This window comes from Cryptomeria japonica, chromosome 8 (assembly GCF_030272615.1).
Source record: "Cryptomeria japonica chromosome 8, Sugi_1.0, whole genome shotgun sequence".
NCBI lineage: Eukaryota > Viridiplantae > Streptophyta > Pinopsida > Cupressales > Cupressaceae > Cryptomeria > Cryptomeria japonica.
The window spans coordinates 548,059,594-548,081,084 of NC_081412.1; the positions used below are offsets into that span (position 1 = coordinate 548,059,594).

The 21,491-nt window shown below is 35.0% G+C and overlaps 1 protein-coding gene across 1 annotated transcript in view; it reads left to right on the top strand.

Moving 5' to 3' along the window:
• The first annotated feature begins 1,140 nt into the window (after positions 1 to 1,140).
• Positions 1,141 to 21,491, top strand: part of LOC131067106 (AT-hook motif nuclear-localized protein 10) — a 50,345-nt gene continuing 29,994 nt past the window's right edge. Inside the window, exons 1-3 of the mRNA XM_058002042.2 lie at positions 1,141 to 2,471; positions 4,117 to 4,184; positions 10,428 to 10,559. Of these exons, the coding sequence (XP_057858025.1) occupies positions 2,000 to 2,471; positions 4,117 to 4,184; positions 10,428 to 10,559 (672 nt within the window). The 5' untranslated portion in view covers positions 1,141 to 1,999. The remainder of the gene's footprint in view (positions 2,472 to 4,116; positions 4,185 to 10,427; positions 10,560 to 21,491) is intronic.

Consider the following 21,491-nt stretch of genomic DNA (forward strand, 5'->3'; position numbering starts at 1 on the left):
TAATCTCAAAAAGCGTGTTTCAAAAAGGAATTCATGAATTATAGAAAAACCTTTTTGACCACGAAAAAGAGACGAGATAAATTTGAATTAATACCTGAGATAAGCATAAAAAATCCTTAATTTCAGGCATAAATTAGGGCATGGATTTCAGGGTAAAGTTTGAACGGATTGTATTTCTTGTGTAAAAATTTTTCGAATTAAAAGTTTTGAATTATATTTTGTAAATTATTATTAAGAAGAGAAAAATAAGTAGAGAATGTGATCTGAGATCTAGATTTGAAAAATTCAGTACAACTTTATGAAAAATGTATTATCTATAATATATTTTTATAGATTGTAGAACTATCACATTCTAAATTTGTATGTTTTTGTTATTTAAAGTGTTTGGAATAATCAATCATATTTTGATTGTTTACAAGGAAAATCGATGTTAAAAAATTTGTTATTTATTAGAAAGAATATTATCAATGATTTGTCATATTGTTTATTCTATTGAACTGAAGAATTGATTAAATTTAATTGATAAGAATGATAAAATGTTGATTGATGATACCATACACCAAACTTCAAATCCCCAAATTCAACCTGTAAAGATTCAAATTGAAAAATTCAACCTATTAATGACTTTGACAGACTAAATTTATAGTAATCCAGTTGTTTGTATCGAAAAGATTATCAGATTGGTAGTTTTGGCAGTGATTGAGGAAGCGTCAATATCTTGAAATTTAGTAAATATGTATTTTCGCACTGTAGCGTTGGCATTATGTTGTTCTCACAGAAAAAAAAGAGGGTACAGTCAAAGAAAATGGATGATGAACAGAGTTGGTTGGTTGGTTGGTATGTTCTTTTGTATTAACAAATCAGAATTCTTTAAGCGTCAATTTGGCAGCTTTCAACTTTATCTTTGACTCGTTAAAAAAATATATGAACACAGAAAGTCCCCACCTCATGATATCGAGATTGAATTAAAGTGAATCTATTTTGAATTCCACACACAACTGCAATGATTTTATATTTGATTCTTTCCTATCACGCCCGCCTTTTGGGTATGCTACCAATTTTTAAGTCTAATATTAGAACAAAACAAAATAATTTTCAAGTCCACCTTTTTTTTTTCTTGCAATACAAATTAGGTGCATATTGTTTAAGCGAATCGAAATGCCTTTTCAAGTCCAGGAAAAGCAACAGGAAATCATTTTTATTTGATATTAATTTTTAATTTTTAATTTTAACTTTATCTCTAAAATACTTTTTATGTATTTATTTAGGTTATTCAGCTACTGGTTATTTTTTCAGCAGCACAGCAGGCAGAGACTGTAGTAAGCAGGAGGCACAGAGAGTCTGTAAATGGTGGAAGTACGTGAAAGAATAAAAGATGTTTCTTTGGCGGTTTCATTTTTTGTTTTGCAGGTTTTGAGTTTTTAGAGTTTCATCCTTACAATTTTTTACTGATGGCAGTCTATTTAAATTCCATGGCATTTATAAGTAGACGTGGCATTTAGTGTTAGGAGATATCGCATTTGTAGAATATAAGCATTTCTAAGTTCAGGAGATAAATAGTGGCTTCATTGGATAAAAAGGAGGCGAACATAAGCACTCCATGTTTTGCTTAGGGCGGGGAAAAGAATTGGTATTTAAAACCCTAGCTAGACAAAGAGATTTTATACAGGTGTAAATGCCAATTTAATCTCTTAGTTATATTTCATTTCGAGAAATGAATAGCAGTGGCAGAGGAATTTTAGTTTGGTCTTAGGTGAAATTTAGGAAAAAGCCAGCATTGGTAATGCCTGGCAACTCCGGACTCGCTTGAGTTTGATATTTAGTAACTAAGCTTTTAAATACAACTGCAAGAGTGGTTAAGTGGGTCGGGAGCTGGGCATATGCTGAAAGAAACACGTAGCGTTAGTATTGTAGTCTATGCTGATAGATGGGGAATGCACAATTCTGGTTATTTTAAATTTATATACGGAAAATTTCTTAGTGGCTTTGAAATCTATGAATGGAGGGCAGAGAGTCCGTGGGGTTGAGTGGTCCTGCGTCTTTTGGTGCACTTTTGCAGCAGCAGCAGCAGCAGCAGAGAGGAGTAGGCTCTCTACATAATAGTAGTAGTAGCGGTATGGCGGCACCTACTGCATCGACACCTGCTGCAGCTATACATTCCCCAGCAGCATTGAGGCCTGCAGTGACCATTGCTTCTACTCCCAGCAGTAATCCTCTATACGCAAGTGATTCTTCTGCCGTGGTTGTTTCCCATGGTGTCAACATGGGTGTGGGAATGGGGGTTGGTATAGCACGCACTGAGCCACTTAAGAGGAAGAGAGGGAGGCCTAGAAAATACGGGCCGGATGGAAGTATGGCATTGGCTTTAGCTCCATTGACTCCTTCAGTTCCAGGATCGTTTTCCGCTTTGCAGAAGCGGGGTAGAGGGCGGCCACCTGGGTCAGGCAGGAAGCAGCAGTTGGCTGCTCTTGGTAGGTTGCTTGCTCTTCCTTTGCTATGAATCGTTGTTTTCATGGTTAATTGTATCGTTTGTTCACCATTATTGGAGTGCACTGTCAAGCTTAGAACACCTTTATGCTTAGAAGCCATATTTTAAGGGTTTCTATTCTACCAGGGTATGGTCTGCATTACTGCCCAACGGGCTAGCACCGGGGTTATCATCTTTGTTACAAATCATTTGGCAATATATTATAAATTTGAGTTTCTGCATTTCTGCTTATGCCATGGTGTGTGAGATTCCTTTTGCCTTGAACATCGTTTTTGTCCGTGTGTTGAATGTTGTTTTTGGCTCTTTAAGTAATTTATCCTCGTTTGGAAGCAACTATCGTCTGTAACAGTGCTTTGTATTTCTGGAGCTGCCTCGAACCTTTTCAACGAACTATATCCTATTTTATTTTTCTTAATCGAAAAAGTCACATCTTATGAATAATAACTAAAAACAAAACATTGGTAATCTAAACAGAACTGGTCATTTCGTGGTCCATAGCCAATATCCATTCTTCAGTTCAATGATCTGATCAATCGCATAGTGATCATGCATAGAGAGTATCGACCAGGACACTTCGTATATCCAGCATACGGATAATGTAATACAGTACATAAAAAGAACTAGCCACAATTATAATAGACAATGATTGTAAATGATAACAAATTTTTTCTTCTATTACATGTAGCGTCTAAACCAGTAGAAATCTCTAGATCGCAAATCAACAGTATTTTATCTACAAGAAACTTTAATTCATGGAAGAAAGTGTTAAGCAATGTCCTAGTTTGATGTCTTTTCTCTACTGACGAAATTGTTCAGAAACAATATGCTTCCAAAAATATTGTAACTTTATATAATGTAAAATTCACATATCCCAAAAATACTTAATGCTAGAATTTTAATGTAATGCATAAAAATACAAGTATTTTAATGTAACATTTTACAATGTTTATCCCAAAAATACTAGTATTTTATTCGCATGTCCAGCATAAAGATAAGGTAATACAGTACAAAAAAACTATACAAAAATTTAACTGTACATGATAAACCGATCAAAAAATAACTGTACATAATAACAATATTTTTCTTCTATCACATGTAGCGATTCAACCACAATTTTAAACGAGTAGAAATCTCTAGATTGCAAATTATCAGTATTTTATCTACAAAAAACTTTAAATCATGGGAGAAACTGTTATGCAATATACAAAAACAATAGGCTTCCAAAAATTCTATAATTTGGGAACTTTCCATCCAGTCCATAGGATAAGTTGGGTATGTCCAAAGCATGATAAAAACAATTCTAGGAAATTTAGGTTCAGGGTTAAGTAGCATTAGAGCTTTTGGAATCATATTCTGAAATTTATTCCTATGTAAGATGGTTACTTGTGTATCTTGATGGTAGGAAGAAAATGCTTAGACAGCTATTATGTTTGCCACTCGTAGTCGAATCAAATTGTAACAGAATAGAAATACATCAACGTTATTCTATAAGAAAGTTGATATTGATGGGTGTTTTGTGGGGCTATTTCTTTCTTATTATCATTTCAGGCAGTTATGTGAGTTCTATGCAAAGATTGGTTTCCCATATTGTTTTGCTCATTTTGTTCATTTTAAATCCTGTCTCCCAGGAGAATGGCTTGCAGGATCAGCAGGTGTGGGTTTCACTCCACATGTTATAACAATAGCCACAGGAGAGGTATGTGATAGCTTTGGTAATCTTGTTCGGAAGCTAAATCACTGTTCATAATACTTGTTTGTATTTGTTGTTGTTTATGTGAAGAGAAATGTGACAACATAATAATTTTGGCATCAAGCCAAGTCAGCGTAACAAACACTATGTTTTTTTCTATGTATATTAGTTGTAAAAAGCCACACTGTTGATTTTTTCCTTCATATTTGTTTCACAATCTTCTGTCAAGTGTGGGCGTAGGAGTAAAAGATTTTGAAAATTTGGTTTTAAAAGGGAAAAATATCCCAAATGTTGAAACATGACATCTTAGATGAAATGTTTACCATAAAAAATGAAATATATTTCAGCTCTTAATTTATTGACTCTCAATTTCCAGTTCCTCGATACCATGAAAAATTTCTGATAGTATATTGCATAGAAGCAAATATCTTTCTAGGAAATTTTTTGGCAAACCAAAAGTTAAATATTTTTTTTTTACCTGGAAAAAACCAGGAAAATTTTGGGAACCAAAAAAATTTGAGAAAAAAAGGGAGAAATAAATGACTTGATTAGCTTTAAAACTATCCTGATTGCATAGAGAGTGAGAGAATTGAAATAGCGTGCACACCATGAACTTTAAAATATGAATTTTCCTCATTAATTTTGAGATCACTGATTACAGTGCACACTGCATAATGCATTACTACATGGTTCAACTTCAAAGTTTGAACCACAAAATCAATTACAGACTACAAAATACAAATGCCAACCTATAAAGTACAAACTACACAGTAACACGAAGCAGATTGACCCAATGATGCTAGCTGCTATGAAATGTGATGCACTAGGGGGCTGTATTTTCTTATGATGACGCTCCGACATTTTGCTCTCTTCTAATTCAATTCAACTGCTCTTCATCAAATACCTAGGCTTCCTTCAAGACATCAAGATTCAAACTAATGACCTCTTCGCTTGTTGGACTTCATATTTTAATTAAAAAAGAAATTTCCTTCTTCAATGATATTAAACTGAGATGTTTTACTAAAACTAAAGAATATTGAACACAAAAACTATGGTCCAAACGCAATAAGACCTTCAACATGAATTCTTCTTAATGGTATCATGAGGCAAATTAAAGTCAGCCTTCGATTAACTGAAGTTATCTCAACTTTTTTTTTATGGGAAAGAAGACAGGGTAGGGTTGTCAAAAGGGATCTCTGATTTCTAATCAGGTAGACTTGTTCTTCAAGTTTTGGGATGTAAAATTTAACAATTAACCCTATAATATCTCTTCTCAATCAAATTTGGTTGTAGTGTTTGGGCTTATATTTTATTTGGATTGAATGTTCATCTAGTTATGGCAGGAAGATAGATGCTAGATTGCCCCAAATATTTATATGTTTATCAGGAGTTGCTTCAAATGGTGTAAATCTGAGGTGAAATCATGCCAGAAATTATCAGACCAGCAGCTTTTCATCTGGAAATCTTTCGGTTGGTTCCAGGCTATTGGCTTCCAAATAAACTGACTTGTGAAATATTCAGATTCAGATGCAGGTAGTAGGAGTTAGTAATGTGTGCATTTAAATAGGCCAATAGATCTTCATAAAAATATCATGATAAAAGATATTATAGAAAATGACATTAGTAACATCAAACTCTTATTTCAGCAGATTCAAAACAAAAGTGAGAGGATGTGGAGAAGAATAAGGAAATCTGAATGAATGTCTAACATTTTCGTTTAGATCAATAGTTTTAAGGTCCAACTGATAAATTTAGAAAGACAGTGTTTCTTGTTTGCTTTCATATTATAAATTCAGAATACAATTGTTTTGTGTGCGAATATATAGGTTTGGGAAAAATGGCCAGAACCAAATTTTTTTCTTTTGAAATCAAAGATGATTAGTGTCAGTTGCTATGCTGCAAGTGATTCTATGCAGGTTTGCAATTTAAAGTATTATGTTCTTGTGTGAGGCAAACTGTATAAACTATGCACAAAACGTTAAAACCCTAAAAACACAGAGGAAATTTGCACAAAAAAGAAACCAGAATGTGGAAAAAATTTCAGAGCAGAGTTATATATAGAAAAACTGGAATATCGCCAAAATATTGCAGTAAATTGGCTTTACCTGGGAGAAAATCAGCTTTTCTTGGTCAGATTCTTGTTGACTGATATTTTCAGAATTTCAATGTTTTTTGGAAATTTATTGGCAGGCAGGGCAATAAATGTGATATCATGATTTCTTGTGATATTTTGGCAATATCTGTTTCTATGGTATATTTGTGATATCACTGGTGAGATCAGGCTTTTATTTTATAAATTATCATCATGAGTTGAACTGACGATTAGTGCCACAAGAACAGCGTTATGCCAAATAAAAAAAACTTTTTATGGAATTAAGGTTGTCTTGTTTGCAACAGAATGTTAGAGGTCTATAGAAGCAACTGCATATGAAAATTGTCATCCAATATTTCAAATCTCTCTTTTGGATCCATCTATAGGGATCCGACTTCAATCTTACAATCTGTAAAGATGGATCCAGCAGAGAGATTTGAAATTTTGGACAATAATCTAGATTGAAGTCTGTGGAAGGGAAGCTTATTGCTTGCAGGTATGAGAAGGGGGTGTAATCATGCTAGATTTCTTCTACAAGCATCAACAAGGAAAAAGGGAAATTTATGATTGTAAACCATTTCTTTTTTTAAATTGCATCAATGGAGATACAACTGGGTTTTGGCCAATTACAAGGGAATGGCTCGGTGGCATACAAGCCTTTAGTATTTCATCTTTAAAACTGTTAATGTTATAGGAGTCAGGTCTGTACCACATTTCTATGGAAATGCCACAAGAAAATATATGTGGAATTTCAACATGTGCCTATTTTGAGGCTAAAAACATATATTGGAATAATGAACTAGAAATTCATAGCCAACGCATGTTTAAGCAATAAAGAAGGTTATGTCAATCGTTACAGAGGAAGAATAAATGCATACTTCGAAATTTTTTGAATTGTAATCAGAGGATAATAACATGATAAATGTAAATGTTTTTAAACTAGCATACCTATAGTTTGAAAATTTAATGTAAAAGATGCTGAAAGATATCATCATGGGGACAATTATTTTATTTGTCCATTATTCTACTTGAAAAATTATTATATCATTATGTTATAATTATTATTAAATTATGACTAATAATATGATTATATTATTATATTATTCTTATTATTATATTTTTATTTTCCTATTAAACTCTTTACAAAAGCAAAAAAGTATAAAGACTAAATTATTACTATATTATTATATCATTATATTTTTATTTTATATTATTTTAATATTCCACTTAAAAATTATTATATTATTATACTGTAGCTAACATTAAATAATGATAATTATGACTGTTGTATGATTAAATTTTTATATCATTCTTATTATTATACTTTTATATTTTTATATTCTTATTATATTTTTATTCTATATTATTCTAATTCTTATACTTATCGTTGCAAAAAAAGTGGGTTTTCTTGACATTCGCTTTCAATCTTCCATGCTGTCATCAACTGGAGGCTTAGTTTCCTTAATCCACAGGAACTTTATAATACCTGACAAAGGTTCCAACTTCCAACATTCTGAGTCCTGACATGAATTCCCATACCTACCAACCATTCTATTGGCTACTTTTAAAAATTACTCGAGTAAATGTTTCAATTTGCACTAACTCTATCAAAATACCTGAAATTCTCTCTCTACAGACTAAGCTTCGTCTAACGCACTGTCAATAATTGTCTTAAACTAATCCTATATAATCTTGATAATGTATCCATGATTAAAATATTTTCTGCATATTGGTGCTAGTTAGTCTTTTGAAGTTCTCAGGTGCTTCCAGTATTTTCTGCATGCCAGATTATATAGATTTTTCTTTTCAATTCAGTGTTTGTTCTGTACAGTTTTTTTATAAAATGCCAGACCACAGTCCTTCAATGATAAATCATGTCTCTTCAATGAGTCATTAGGGTTGCCTGCACTTTTTCACAATAAATCTACAAGTGCTAGTCTTAACTCTAAAGCTCGTCTTTGCAATGATCCACTAGGAATTTTGCTAAAGGTGTGTGGGTTCAGGCTCTTGTGGGCCACATTCATGGTGAAGCTTGATGGTGCACTTATTTGACACTTGATGATATTTTCTCTACCCATAATACTTTGAAAGTTAAACAGCTTTGCTTCTATTCTTTGCAGTGGGTTTGGAAACACTGTGTTGGATTGAGTCTTCGAAGTCAGTTGATCAAGATATGTTCATCTGAAAAGCTCAGTCTTACTCTGATGTAATTTAGAGCAAGTAACGAAATAACTAAAAGAATAATCACTACTTGTTCAATCTTAAAGGTTTGATCACTCATGTAATGAAATCAACGATTTCTGGGCTGCTTAAAATTGGGAAAACGTGTAGACCCGTTGGAGGACTACCATTTGTTATGATGCCAAAAGGATAATCCTAAGTTACCGGATTCTTCTAGTTTAGCTCGGGTCCTGGTACTGGTACTGTTTGGGTTCTTCCTAGGTACGGCTTGGGTTCTTCCTAGGTACCTGGGTTCTCTATGGGTCCTTTTGTGAAGAACCCACAGAGAATCCAGGCATCCAGGAAGTACCAAGGGCCGTACCCAAGCATAGTTTCATAAACTAAAACCTCAGTTTCACTCCCATAACTTTGTGACAGCATTTTTTATCAGAATATGCCAGCAAGCAAGCAATTAAATATCATTTCAGTTGCATTTGTGAGCTATACATATGAACACAAGGTTACTAAACTTTATATCAGCAATACTGAGATTGATTTCAGTTGATTTACATTATGCATACGTAGCAGCTGTTTGCTTATGTTTTGTGAAATCGCTTTCCTTGTGTTGTTAATGATTTGGCATTTTGTCAAATGTTTGAAAAATGAAATCGAACCAGCTTCTGCACTTGACACAGCTAGTGGTAGTGGCAATCCAATTGATTGTGGTTCAAATGAAATTGAACCAAATGTTGATATTGACCTTGACTCTTCTGATGAAGAACATGAATATTAAAATCAATTATAATTTGAATTTTCATTGTGTAATGACATTTTGAAACTTGAGTATTTTCATTTTTGCAAATTATGAATGGGGTATCAAAATATTCTATTCTTTGATATTTATTGGCAATTATGGATTTATGAGTATCACTCTTCTTGTAGTTATACAATGATATAGTCTATAATGTTTGAACATGTATGTGTGTATGTACGGACGTACCCATACCCGTATCCGTACCCAAGGAACAATTTTTTTTGCCGTACCCGCGAATCTGTACCTGTATCTGTATCTGTACCCATACCCGAATCGGTCACTTAGGGATAATCTTGAGTAGTGATTATGCTGTCCCTTTTGTACTAGCTTCTGTAGGTTGTTTATTTACTGATGTAGTTGCTTAGTCATTGGTTTTTAGATCTGTGGATTTACATTTTTGGTTAACTGTGTTTTATTTTGTGTTTGAGCTTTCACTTTTTAAGGGGGCGTTTTTAGATATCCCAATATCTTAACGGGATGGTTTTTTCAGTCTCATGTGCTGGCTTTGATCATTGTTCAACAACATACACTTTCTTTCTGTCTATTTGTTTGAAGTTTGAGAAACCATTTAGGTTGCTGTTTTTGCTATCCTGGGTTATTGTACAAAGTGCCTGATCTCAACTTTAGTATGCAGTTCTTTATTTTTTTAAAGCTTTCATCACCTTAGGATGACATGCATGATCAGAAGCTTGTACAAATGAAAGGGGAAAGTATTAAAATATATAATTATGCCTATTGCTTCCAAGCTATTTTTTGGGCAACAATTTCTGTAATTGCAGAGAAATTTCGAAAACGAATTGCATGTGTTAACATGTTACTTTCTGCATTTACTGACCACTGTCTGCAATGTAAATGGTGTTTATACCATATATTTACCAGTCCAGTTAGTGTGCAAATTGTATATGTCTTTTTTTTTTAAAAACGTTTTCACTGCTATAATCAATTGAAAAGATCACTGTTTTAGATATTTGCATAAAAGGGCATGTTTAGACTCAAATGTTCTCATATTATGATCGGGATGCTAAATGTCTTTCTTGGATCAAATACCAGATATGTCCACAGACCCATTGAATATGCTTAAAGTTAGATTGATGAATCTCAGCAGTTTGGGAAACTCACTTTGCAGTAAAATGTTAATATATATATCATTATTGTCTACTTAGAATCTTTCTACCATATGCAGGATGTTTCATCAAAAATAATGTCATTTTCGCAACAAGGCCCCAGAGCAGTATGCATTCTTTCAGCAAATGGTGCTATTTCAAATGTGACACTTCGTCAGTCTGCAACTTCCGGTGGCACTGTGACATATGAGGTTTGCTTTGGAGTTACCATCTAACCTGTAATTTCCCATTTTTAGAGAAAAATTTGCTATAATTAAATCTTTCCTTGAGAGACTGTTTGGATTTTTTTATAAAGCCATCTTATCTATCTTTTGTATCCAATTTGCATAGCTCCTTTCTGTTGATAGGTCTTTTGGCACAGCCCCAGTGAGAGTGGAAGCTCTAAGCACACTCTGCTTGAAAGAGGTTTATTTAATTATCCCGAGGATCAAAACCTGTTGATAAGAGTTCATTAATTGGAAATTAAAGTATGTGAACTGTTTTTGTGTTTGCAAGGGGCTACAGTATCCTGATGACCACCTAGCATCCTTATTGGTTAGGGTTTCTCTGAAAATTTACTGAACTCAAGAACACGAATTATTTCAAAACGACTTTGATAATCATCTAGTTCATTGTATGCCATCAACATTTCAAGAAATCATCAAGAGTTAGGGAGGGCATGAGAGAAAATAAACTTGCTTTATAAAAGAATCACCAAAGAGGAAATTCTGCCACATTCATTCATTTACCAACTAGAACCAGAGTTCAGCAATGGAAATGATAACAAAAGCAACATGGAAAACAATGAATACTAGATAAGCAGATCTTTTCATATAGGTAGTGTCTATACAATTGTTCACTACAGGGTTGGTCCTAGACAACATATCTTTCTTGACGACTTGCTTTCAAATCATAAATGACAATACATATGGTTATTGGTTACACAATTGTCAACAACTGAATACAAGAAGTGACATTACTATCTAATGCTGACAAGGATTAACATGACAACATAGGCTTACTAACAAAATATATTTAATTTCCAGTCTGCTTTATTCCCGCATTTAGAAAAGTTGGAGTCCCTTCTGACAACAATAATAACAAAAAGAAAGAACTTAGCAAGAAGTTAGAGGTGGGGGATGAAAGGATGGCCTTGGAGCTCTAATAGGTGGTGAAGCTGTTAAGCAACAGCTTATTTTGCCGTAAGTTGCACTAATTTAAGAAAAAACTGATCTCTAGATCGTTAATCTGTTGGAATACCTGATTACAAGTGTAAATAGCCACATGATATTTGTCCAATGGATCAAAAGCTGCACGTACCCAGCAGATAAAATTCCATTTGCAGACAACCCTGTAGTAGATTATGTCGTCTTGTCTGTGGTTCGTACAAGCTGCTCTGAATGGAACGCAATCTGATGTAGTAGCCATATATATGGAAGCAATGATGGCATCAAAAAAATCATACCGTAGGGCTGTATTTATTGAATGTACAATGTTACATGTGAGTGTACAGAAATACTTGAGCAATCAGATGGACCAGCATTAAAACTATAGAGTGAAAAGAGTTTCCAGGCTGTACTGCAGAAATATTGCACGAGAACAACTTGTACAACATATGGTAGAATGATACATTATAGATGGTATGGTAGGACACATAACAAAATTTCCAGACTGTACTGCAGACTGTATGCCGGAGGTGGTGTGATCGTTTGTGCAAGTTGTTGCAGTCAACGGTTTTGGAAATTTTTCAGTTGTGGCATATAGTCAGTACAGTGGGTGCCACTGCTACAATATGATCTGTTCAAGCCATATCAGAAATTTCAGGCTGTATTGCAGCAGCAACTGAATGTACGTCATCAATTTAATGTTCTAAAAGTGTAGCCCATAAGGTTATGGTGACATCAGCTGATGATCATACAGTAGCTTGGCTAGTGGTGATTTGCCTGATGGTGGGTTTGTTGATGATGACTTGCCTGATGGCAGGTTCTCCGACAAGGGGTTCATCAATGATAGGAGACCTAACAGTGGGTTGCTCAGTGATGGGATGATTCTTGTATTTTATTTCCTCAAGGCTACCAATTTTATTCTTAGGCTTCTCATTAGTTTGGCATCACCCACTTTGTACTCTATAAATTTGAAGGTAAAGCAATATGCACAAATGAGATCCTTCCAAGTTTGGTGCTGTAGATCCTACAGAGTCATCATGCTTCTTCTCCTCACCTTTTTCTATTACCTTGATCTCCACAAAATTACAACTAGGTTCCATTCTCCAAGGGAGTTGATTTCATACTCAAAGCAAGATTGTAATGCTAAGACCCCTTCATCAGTCAGCTTTATAGTACCTCAGTTTCTAGCTATTGAATCGTTCTTAAAAGTCTGAAGATGACAATTCATCTAATGAAGCTAACTCTTAGTCCCTAGTTTGTCAAATTCATTGTGTAATTTCCACCATTATTTTTGATATTCTTTTTCAGTTATGGTTGGCTTTGGTGGCTTTCAACCTACCTTAACCAAGATTGTATCACATGTTTTTTTTCTTCAAGGAAATGACTACAAAATTCAAAATAAAGGGTTGAGTTCGAATGATTACCTTTTGAGCCATATAGATGCCCAACACTTTTATACCATACTGATTTACTTCTATCAAATACAACGGTAGTAGCCAAATAGGGGGCTACCCAAGATTCTTCCATGTTACCGCTGGAAGCATGGTCATGATAGATCCATTGTCAACAATATTATTTGAGTTTGCTCCCAATCATTTTTATATGTATAATTATAAGTTGTTGGGATATGTGTGAGATTTTGCCAAGATCAAAAGCTCAATGAAAAGTACAATAGAGAGACAAAATAGATGATAGGAATAAACTGTATTCTATCAAGATGAAAATACTGATCAACTAGATCATCAATCGTTACATACAATGAATATGAGCTTGCTTATATAGGGAAGGCTATATGGATATGTGAGCACACAAACATGACATGCGGCTCAATAAGAAACAAGGGTAGGTAGGAAATAGGTGTGGTAGGTAGGAGAAACAATAAAATATTCCACATGAGGTGGATCACCCACCGAAGGTGGAATTATCACTCCACAATAAGTGGATATGATAGAGTAGTAACAAGATCAACACCATAAAAGGTGGAAATTCTCCTACACACACTATCCCAATATGGCACAAACATCCAAGTGTCTCATACCCAAATTAGTATGATATGCATGTACCTAAGTAAACTTAAGTAAGGTGTAATAATATCCAAGATGAATAATTATTTACACCAACACTATGTTTATCATTAGGAGCGTAAGATTAATTACTTGATAACCTTAAAGAGAGTGGTCTTTCTTTTTCTTTAGATCCTCACCCCTTTATTGACATTTTGCTATTTGACACTAGTTGTGCATGTGCATACTCCATGCTCAAGCAAGTGCCTTGTACATTAGTAGTTATAGCATCATTTAGTTCCAAAATACTATCATTACTATGCGTTAAATCAATTACCTTTATCAGTGTGGTGGATTGCAAGACATGCCTTGTGATAGCCTTATTGAAATTGAGTTTTCTTGTTATTGCAATTGCATGTGATCACTACCTTTCTTCAAGTGTTTCTCCTATAGCTTTTTCTCTTGCTTTGGCCAACCTTTGCTTCTTTGTGTGTGGGTTTGGGTAGTCAACTCTTTTTGTTTGGGATGTAGTAATTGCCATTACCTCATTCTCAACCACATTAATCATATTGCAATTACCTTTGCTATGGTCCCTACGTCAACATCAATGATAGAGGAGCCTAGTAATTTGATCGGTAGGGCAATCCCTCGTGAAATGGCCACTCTTGTTACATTTTTGAAATTGTACAATTGGTTGTTGTTGACCATTTTTTTGGATTTGGCTTTTGCTTCCACCTTTTTTAAGCATCCATTATGTCATTAATCATATTGCAATTACCTTTGCTATGGTCCTGTTGATGTGTATTTTGTACACGACCAAACACAGAATAAAATACCTAAAGGGTACCTTATCCTCTCTTGAATAAAGTCTCCGAATGCTGAAGATGTCGCGAAAAGGATGAATCGGGATGACTTCAAGGTTCTTTGTATGTAGGATCTCTACGTGTGGATAAGCTCTCTGTGGTATGATGTGATTTTGCTGGAATCACAAGGGGACTTACACTTGATGACCTAAACGTCTGTTTTGCTGGAATCACAAGATTTTACTGGCTTAGATTTGAAAAAAAAGGAAAAAGGACAAGGTCGAGGAAAGGATCTAATTCTGACACTAAGAATGTAGGAGCAATGAATGATCTTTGATGAAATTCTAACTAAGTCTTGTTTTGACATCCCAGGACCATCTCCACAAGATTAGTGCGATCTTCGGAGGAAAGCTTTATGATGTTTAGATCATCGCTACAGGCATAGACACCATCAGGCTGATGCATGTCAATGAAGAAGCGACAATTGAAGTTAAGCTCAAGCTGAATGATTCCAGTTGACTACACAAGGCAAGTTTGCAATCAACAAATTGCCAGTAGTATGGATAAACAAATTTCACCATCAATCAAACACATTTCTTCCATTCATCTAATAACATGAAATCAAATCTGAGAAGTATAAAGACCATGCAAATTGTTGAATCGACCCATAGATTTCACCATTTCTTCAATGAAGTTTACAAGTCTTTTACAACATCTTGGCAACAATCTTTGCCTTCTCTCTCTACTCCACTCTAATTGCTATACTATTAACTGACTATTCACTAACTATTTACCCACTACTTTTCCACTATTCACTAACTACTTTCTATTATCCTTTACAAATGAAGAGCCGGGGCTTATACAGTGCCCTCAATACCATTCAATGGCTTGGAATATGTTCTCCAAACGCATTTCACCATTCAAAATGAGCTGATTCTCGATCATCCACAAGAAGCGTAGAAGAGGATCCTTGCTCTCTGGGACACTGAAGCTGCCTTCTTTTGTTTCTGGCCTGGGGACATCCCAAAAGAAGATCTTTCCCTGCGCTGCCGATTCCATCCTTGATAAGTACTTCAAGCAATGCATTTCATCATGTTCATTTGTCTCGTGAACTCGACACTGTCCTGGCCTTGCAAACTCGGACAATCTGTGTGGATAAAGTTGTGTATCTAATCTCCACCAAAGTTCAGGGAAATCAACTTGTTGCTCATTGTGAAACTGTTGTTGCTCCATTGAGAAATCTTTTCTTTTTGATTTTTTTTTTGGATTTTCTATTTTCACTTTTTTTTTGGATTTTTTATTTTTCACTTTTTTATTTTTGGATTTTGTGGAAAAAGGGAGATCTTGAAAATCTCAGATTCAACTTGAGAGCACAATTGGTTCCAGCTTGCTTCCTTCTTTCGCAAGTCCAACTGACGATCCAGCGATCACTTTCCTTTTCTGTATCGGCTCTACTGAGTGTTTGAAAAAGGCTTTCCATTGATCTTCCTTGGATTCAAGAGTTCGCGTTCGCTGTCTTTTCTTCTGCTTCAATTTTGGTCGAGCATGGAGGAGGGTAAAAAGCTCTGGATAATTTCTTCAAATGCGATGTGACTTGACAGGATCGGACGTTCAAATGCTCAGCCCTCCTTCTAGCGCCAATTCTGTTGATGTGTTTTTTGTGCACATGCGAACACAGAATAAAATACCTAAAGGGTACCTTATCCTCTCTTGAATAAAGCCTCCGAATGTTGAAGATGTCGCGAAAAGGATCAATCGGGATGACTTCAAGGTTCTTTTTGTAGGATCTCTACATGTGGATAAGCTCTCTGTGGTATGATGTGATTTTGCTGGAATCACAAGAGGACTTACACTTGACGACCTAAACGTCTGATTCGCTTTGAATATTGCTGGAACACAGGATTTCACTAGCCTAGACTTTTTGAAAAAATGAAAAAATTAAGTTGAGTGCTCAATATTTGTTATTTGCCTTTATTTGCCAAGTCGGTCATCCTTCAAAAAGGGGGTTTTATTTCATTTTATTTCCTTTTTGTCAAGTCGGCCTCAACAAGAATTAGGGTGAGCGCCCTATATAAGGAAGGAGTATTGTTTCAAAATTCAAATCATTCATTCATTCCTTCTTATGCGAATTTGAGGAGCACATTAGAGGAGCGAAATCTAGCAGATTGGAGGCGAATTTCTTACTAAGTTGGAGGCTAAATCCCAGAATTTGCTAAATGTTGGAGGCTAAAGAAGGTGAAGGTTTTGAAGGCTAATTGAGGCGTAATTCATCCAAAGGAAGACCACAATTCAACTCTTGTCTAGCAAAATCCGGTCTTCTTTCTTCATTTTCCAAGGTTTTATAGTTAGGCTTTCAAAGGAGAAGGTATGAAGAATCATTTTGAAGTTCTTATTCAAGATTTATATTGATTTCATTGCCATCAATTTGAAATATTAGAATTCTGGATTTATCATTGTCATTTCCAAATTAATATCTTAAATCATTCTCTTGAAAGGTCCTAAATTCTATGCTTTAAGGTTTGATGCTCAAAGACTAACTTTAATCTTTTGTGTAGGCATCAATTACTTGGCGGACCCTCATCAAAGAAGATCAAGCCAGGACAAGGACGACCTCCTCCAGTCCAGCATCAACAAGGATGACCTTCTCTATCTATCTTCTAGTCCAGCATTTGAAGGAAAGCATCACCAAATTGAGCATCAACCAAGTGTTAGACAAGGTGGCATCCTAGTCATCACTCCTCCAGTCAGGTTGGTCCACCTCAGCATGTCCAGATTCAATGTACCTGACTCATGGGAGATGGCACAAACTTCGATGTACCTACCCCGCCTATCCATTGGTCGAATATCCCAGAGAAGACATGTGTCCAAATAATGCAATTATTTCATTGGTCAGAATTAAGTTTGTTGTAACAAACCCTAATTAGGTTTTCATTGTAAAATCTTGGCCATTGATCTCAAATTGATCCAAGCCATTGAATGGTATTGAGAGCATTATATAAGCCCCGGCTCTTCATTTGTAAAGGATAATAGAAAGCTAATAGTTAGTGAATAGGGAGTCAATAGTTAGTCAATAATAGCTAATAGTAAATAGTCAGTTGATAGAATAGCAATTAGAGTAGAATAGCAAGAGAATGCAAAGATTGTTGCCAAGATGTTGTAAAAGACTTGTAAAACTTCATTGAAGAAATGGTGAAATCTATGGGTCGATTCAACAATTTGCATGGTCTCTATACTTCTCAAATTTGATTTCATGTTATTAGATGAGTGGAAGAAATGTGTTTGATTGATGGTGAAATTCGTATATCCATACTACTAGCAGTTTGTTGATTGCAGACTTGCCTTGTGTAGTCAACTGGAATCATTCAGCTTAAGCTCAACTTCAATTGTCGCTTCTTCATTGATATGCATCAGCCTGATGGTGTCTATGCCTGTAGCGATGATCTGAACATCATAAAGTTTTCCTCCGAAGATTGCACTAACCTTGTGGAGATGGTCCTGGGATGTCAAAACAAGACTTAGTTAGAATTTCATCAAAAAATCAATCATTGCTCCTACATTTCTTAGTATCAGAATTAGATCCTTTTCTCGCCCTCATCCTTTTTTCCTTTTTTCAAAAAGTCTAGGCTAGTGAAATCCTGTGTTCCAGCAATATTCAAAGCGAATCAGACGTTTAGGTCGTAAAGTGTAAGTCCCCTTGTCATTCCAGCAAAATCACATCATACCACAGAGAGCTTATCCACACGTAGAGATCCTACAAAAAGAACCTTGAAGTCATCCCGATTGATCCTTTTCGCGACATCTTTAGCATTCGGAGGCTTTATTCAAGAGAGGATAAGGTACCCTTTAGGTATTTTATTCTGTGTTCGCATGTGCACCAAAAACACATCAACAGGTCCCTACGTCAGCATCAATGATAGAGGCCTAGTAATTTGATCAGTAGGGCAATCCCTTGTGAAATGGCCACACTTGTTACACTTTTGAAATTGTACAATTGGTTGTTGTTGACCATTGTATTGGATTTGGCTTTTGCTTCCACTCATTTTTTGGCATCCATTATGTCATTACATTCGATAGCTTGTAGATGCATTAAGAGATGTGCCTTCATCAAAGTGGTAGGTGGCACTAGTGGCTCTCCTTGAATGAAGGCTACTTAGGCACTCATACTTTTTAAATTGTATGGGCAATCTTTCATTTATGGCCCATAACTTGGTAATTTCACAAAAATCTTTGACAATTATCCTTGATATGGCCTTTTTCTTGCAGTGCATGCACAACAAGTCGCTTCCTTCCTCTCTTTTATCTTTCATTAACTCTATCACCATTTGAAGCATAGATGGAATACTTGCAGAACACTCGACAAGTTTTTCTCGCAATTTTTTTTGCTAGGCAAGTATTTATGCCATTGACTAGTAGAAGAAACTTGCCGAGTTTTTGGCGAGTTTCTCACAAAAACTCGGGTGCATTAAAAAAAGAGGACCAAAAATGTCAAAAAATTATCTATTTTTTTTCAAGTTAGTCTCATTCCCTTCATCAGAATATATATATGAAATATAAAATTTCAATATGTCTTTTTTCTTTCTTATACTTTAAGTTATATTTCATGTATATATTGGTAGGATGTTGGAGAGTGGTTTTAGATCTCTAGGAGTTAGAATGCAAATTCTAGGTTTTAGAAGATTTTCTATATTTTTAGATAGTCAAATTTCATTAATTAGTAGGCTCCTATCAACATTCTCTAGCTCTCTCTATCTCACTCACTTTATCTACCTCGAAATCTAGCCCTATTTTTCTCCCTATCACTCTTCCTCTATCCCCTCTCTCTACCACTCTCTCCTCTCTCCCCCAAGATCTAGACCTATCTCTCTACCCCTCTCTCTCTCACCCTCAAAACCCCACAAGGGGTGCTACCCTCAACCTCATTTTGGCAAGGTGGAGGAGCCACATCGGACTCTGAGGACTAGACCCTCTAGTTCTATCTCTCACCTAGTTTTCACTAGAGCTGGGAAGAGGAAGATGTAAAATGTTTCTATGTAGTATCTACTTTTAGTTTTACAAAAACAATTTTCTATTTCATTTTGTTTCAGTGTATCAGCAGTCAGCATTCCACAAGAGGATGCCATTTTGTACCTAATGTGCATTTAAATCAATCAAATATATCTAGACTCAGCTCGTGTCTTTTGTGTACTCATTTATTGACTCATTGGATGCATCTCCTCACTGAATTTTGCAAAAAAATGCATTTCTAATTAAATTTAAGCAAATTCTTAAGTTGCCAAGTTTTGGCGAGTTTTTGGCGAGTTTTTTGTTTTTTTTCTGGCCTTGGCGAGTTTTTGTTTGTGGCAAGTCGTTCAACTATGATTTGAAGCATGCCCCTTCTTAGAGCTTGAACAATCTTTGTTTTGCCATCACTTGAATAAGAACTATTTTCACTTTTTCTTGAGTGCAAGGACATATTGTTTTCACTTTTAATATCCATTGCATGTTATACACATCCACATTAGATTTAGGTGGAACTACCTTCATCTTCCTTTGTAATGAGGTTATCAACCCTTTGATGAACCAACACTTACTTAGACCATCAATCTCTCCGTGTATGGTTTTAGTTTTGAGTTGCTAATATTGTCTTTGAGTAGAGTTTTGTCCAAATTCTCCAACTTGATAACCCCATTGTCATAGACTTCCCAGATTTTAAAGGGACTGAGCCATCTCACTTCGAATTTAACTGGTTTAATTTCGTTACGGCCATTATATTTTAGAACTAACTATCTAAAGTTCATTCTTCGAAGATCTTTATCATGCTCGTACTTACTAAGTGGGATTTGTGAGTCTTTGTAGACCTGCAAGTCTAGGCATGAGACTTAGTAGATACTCAAATTGAAGCTATAGACTCATTGGGTTTGTCTTGGACCAAGATGAGTGAGGGCCCAAGTAGTCTCAATAGTATGGTTCATCCAACTAGTTAGGCTTTGAGAGGCAACCATATTCAATAGGTCAACAATGTATGTTGAGCTTACCAAGTTATGAAGTGGGGATTAAAGATTGCTTAATTTTCAGATATTCTCTCTTCTATGAGATCTGAGGTAGATAACATGATTTTACAACGATTGGGATGGTTCCTTATCCATTTTCTTTCACTACCTTGGCACAAGACCATTTTAATGACTATAATAAGTGCATTGACATAAGACAATCAATGAATCCTTGATCTCTATTATTATGATCTATAGGGTTATATTTTATATCTCAAATATAAAGAAATGGATTCTTTCACAGCTAATCTTTACTAATTATCTAAGGAAGACTAGATGCATATTTAATATTTAAGTTTTTAGAAATGTAATGTGTGCTTTTTCATACAATTCCTATCATAATGGGTCAATACAAGCCTATCAATGTGTCTACAATTTTGAACAGAAGCTACAGATGTAGGATGGTCCTTTGCTATAGCTTGGAGAGAAAACACCAACAATAGGAGATTAATAATGTTGAAGAAAAGGAAATAGAAATGGAGCAATAGTTGTATTGTATAAAATTATAAATACATATTGTTATATAAGCTTGAGAAACTGGTATTCATAGAAAGCTCATACTGGCTAGTATCAGTCAAACTATGTCACATATTGTAGTTAAGCCTGTTATTTTTAATCTGTACAAGATGACAAAATATTTGATGTTGCTGTTTTGTGCAAGCATCAATTTTTTTTAAGCTCGTTCTTGCAAGTTTCTTTCCAAAGCAGTGGTTTATAGGTATGACCTTTATTCATTTTAAAATAGAAAATTGATTAACTTCTCACAGCTATATTGCTGAGAACTTTACTAAAGCATTGAGTTCATCTTCTAAAAGCTGCTGATTATTAGTTAATGCTCTTTGTGAAGTTGGATTAGATATTAATCAATACGGATAGAGTTTTGTTCATAAATAGATGAAAGCTTTACATATAGATGATTGGAGGCAGAATTTAGAAAATAGGAGAATGAAGCTGCTAAGTTATCTCAAGTATTACTACATTAGGTGTAAAGGAATTCATGATGATACCATGCATCCATCCCTGGCCTCATTCTCTTTAAGGTAGAATAATCTTAGGGCTATCATGTAAAATGTAAGGTCACAACATATGTGTTCCATGGTTAAGATACTTTAAATTATAATGAGCATGTGTTTGATGGCTTTC